At 30.5% G+C, this 3,648-nt stretch overlaps 1 protein-coding gene across 1 annotated transcript in view; it reads left to right on the forward strand.

Annotated features, from left to right (window-relative positions):
• Positions 1 to 2,015: 2,015 nt before the first annotated feature.
• Positions 2,016 to 3,648, forward strand: part of LOC106475348 (cadherin-89D-like) — a gene marked incomplete at both ends in the record, with an annotated part of 27,513 nt that continues 25,880 nt past the window's right edge. The window contains one exon of the mRNA XM_013936035.1: positions 2,016 to 2,176. Coding sequence (XP_013791489.1) covers positions 2,016 to 2,176 — 161 coding nt within the window. The remainder of the gene's footprint in view (positions 2,177 to 3,648) is intronic.

The following is a 3,648-nucleotide window of genomic DNA, read 5'->3' on the forward strand; positions in this document are numbered from 1 at the left end:
GTTATATCAAATAAAGATAACCTATTTAAATTCAAAACAAAATTTCAGATGACTTATTCTCTTAGTTTTGGGTAGTTTATCATTCTTGAAACTATTTCTAGTTTCTCATTTAAGACAAAACTATTAAATTTAGTTTCATCCTTTCTTGGCATTTATCGATCATCTTAATATATTCGTTATCCATTTCTTCTTAATACAATCGCGCTCGGGCCAAAATCTTCGTTCGTCATACTCCAATAACGAACACGAACTTTAAGATTAATTAGTTACCTTATAAATGAAACGTTTCAGTAATGTGTACCTAATTTAGGATTAGCTATTTATTTTATAAATTAAACGTTTCAGTAATGTGTACGTTATTTAGGATTAGCTATTTATTTTATAAATTAAACGTTTCAGTAATGTGTACCTAATTTAGGATTAGCTATTTATTTTATAAATTAAACGTTTCAGTAATGTGTACGTTATTTAGGATTAGCTATTTATTTTATAAATTTAACGTTTCAATAAGGTTAATTATTTGCCCAGTAAATGAAACGTTTATAGGGTCGAGAACGTCACGTGACACCAAAAGTAGGGCTAGTTGTGTAGTTACTTATTTAAAATATATATATATTTATTTTGCTGTAGTTTTACTCAAGTGATAACCACATTCATATTTTCGTTTGTAACATACTATAAATATATATATTACAGTATTTACTTTAATATTATTTCTCTGTTTAAATCAAGAAATATGTCGTTTACAAGTGTTCTGTATCTTTTAGTTTTAGATAAAGAAATATTCATTTTACGACTGTTTTTTATTATTATTCAGATCAAGAAATATTTGTTTTATAAGTATTATTCATTTTTTACATCAGGAAGTACATATTTTACAAGTACTTTGTATTGTTTAGATCAGCAAGTATTTATTTTACAAGTACTTTTATTGTTTAGGTCAGAAAGTATATATTTTACAAGTAATTTTTATTGTTTAAATCAATAATTATATATTTTACAATTACTTTGTATTGTTTAGATCAGCAAGTATTTATTTTACAAGTACTTTTATTGTTTAGGTCAGGAAGTACATATTTTACAAGTACATGGTATTGTTTAGGTCAGGAAGTATATATTTTACAAGTACTTTTATTGTTTAGGTCAGGAAGTATATATTTTACAAGTACTTTTATTGTTTAGGTCAGAAAGTATATATTTTACAAGTACTTTGTATTATTTAGATCAGGAAGTACATATTTTACAAGTACTTTGTATTTTTTAAAACAGGAAGTACATATTTTACAAATACTTTGTATTGTTTAGATCAGGAAGTACATATTTTACAAGTACTTTGTATTGTTTAGATCAGGAAGTACATATTTTACAAGTACGTTTTATTGTTTAGATCAGCAAGTATTTATTTTACAAGTACTTTATATTGCTTAGACCAGGAAGTATTATTTATTTTACAAGTACTTTGTATTTTTTAAAACAGGAAGTACATATTTTACAAGTACTTTGTATTTTTTAGATCAGGAAGTTCATATTTTACAAGTACTTTGTATTGCTTAGATCAGGAATTATATAGTTTACAATTACTTTGTATTGCTTAGAGCCGGAAGTATTATATATTTTACAAGTACTTTGTATTGCTTAGAGCCGGAAGTATTATTTATTTTACAAGTACTTTGTATTTTTTAAAACAGGAAGTACATATTTTACAAGTACTTTGTATTTTTTAAAACAGGAAGTACATATTTTACAAGTACTTTGTATTGCTTAGATCAGGAATTATATATTTTACAATTACTTTGTATTGCTTAGAGCCGGAAGTATTATATATTTTACAAGTACTTTGTATTTTTTAAAACAGGAAGTACATATTTTACAAGTACTTTGTATTTTTTAGATCAGGAAGTTCATATTTTACAAGTACTTTGTATTGTTTAGATCAGCAAGTATTTATTTTACAAGTACCTTGTATTGCTTAGAGCCGGAAGTATTATTTATTTTATAAATTTTTCATTGTTTAGATCAAGAAATATTTCGTTTACAAGTGTTTCCGAGAAAGAGTTTTAAAATCGAAGCTGTAGACAACAGTCTTAGTGACATCAAGTACTTCAAGTTTCAGGAGTTAGATCAACAATCTGTGGCCATTAAAGTTGCGAAATCCTTAGATGAACTTGTCGATAGAGTAAGTTGTTTAATTCTACTGTTGATCCTATGTAGGAACCATATTGATTTAATAACTTTTTTACTGGGGAGTTCCCCCTTGCATAGATAAAATTGCATTAATTTAAAAATCCTCTAAGTCTATGGCTGGTGGAGAAAAGCTTAAATATATTTCAACTTTTGTCACTTCCCTAATGGCGGTTCATCTTTGTTTAATGCCTCGTATGGTTATAAAAATCTTATCACACATATTCTTTTGTTTTTTGTTCAACTTGGAGCATGATGGTGGGTAAAACAAAATACGCGGCCAAGCTAATTAATGAATGAATATTTGTTGTACAATTCTTATCATTGTTTAATGTGTAGCTACCAGTTTAGTCGCCAATTTTGATGTCAATTCTTTAAGTCGCACACTCAATCCTTTTTTTTTGGCCACGCCGTTTTTTTACATCTAAAGTGTTTTTGATTAAATATCATGACGTTTTGTCAATATACGCCAACAAACCACAACAAGTAAGAAAGTGACACTCGATAGTAACCAACATTAGCTATAGGATCACAACCCTGTTATTCGGAACAGACCTTTACTTTACAGAACCGATCAGATTCTTTAAAATACATGGTATTAGTTTTTCTCTCTAAAATAGTGTTAATAACTTCCTTTATAGTAACGCCATGGAATCCAGAGTAACAGTTTCTTGTCATCACCCGTATGCACTCGGTACGGCCCGGTATGGCCAGGTGGCTAGGGGGCTCGACTCACAATCTGAGGGTCCCTGGTTCGAATTCCCGTGACACCAAACATACTCACTCTTTCAGCAGTGGGGGGTTATAATGTGACGGTCAATCCCACTATTCGTTGGTAAAATAGTAGCCCAAGAGTTGGCGGCGGATGGTGATGAGCGCCTTCCCTCTAGTCTTACACTGCTAAATTAAGGACGGCCAGCGCAGATAACCCTCGTGTAGCTTTGCGCGAAATTCAAAACAAACAAACAATACACTCGGTACAGCCGTATCAAGCATCATTATTTACGCTAATTGCTTAAGCTAAAATCGGGTGACGCTAAACGCTCATTAATTAGTAAATGTCATAAAATTTTGCAAATTTGTGCTTAAATGTTCCTAATGAATAATAACCGTCCACCAGTATGATTCTTTAGGAAACTTGAACTAGAAACTGTTTATCTAGTTTTCTTGACCTAACCAATACTTACGTATCTGCACGTGCACTCACTCTATAGTTTTGCTGAAAAAGTCATCCGTCTTCAATCCGAATGACTAAAAACCAAAAACGGTCCACTTTCACTGTTGGGTGAAGTTGCAGTAAAAATTTTAGATCGATGGGTCACATGAGTTTTTGCGTAGGCATGCGCAGAAATTTGGGTCCAATCCGAGTGTTTTTTTTGTTGAATAACTTTGTACATGTGGCGTATATTTAGACCGAATTTGACACCTAATTGTAGGTTGTAAAGATTTACCAGTGCACCAAAATCT

This window comes from Limulus polyphemus, unplaced genomic scaffold (genome assembly GCF_000517525.1).
Source record: "Limulus polyphemus unplaced genomic scaffold, Limulus_polyphemus-2.1.2 Scaffold8442, whole genome shotgun sequence".
Classification (NCBI taxonomy): Eukaryota; Metazoa; Arthropoda; class Merostomata; order Xiphosura; family Limulidae; genus Limulus; species Limulus polyphemus.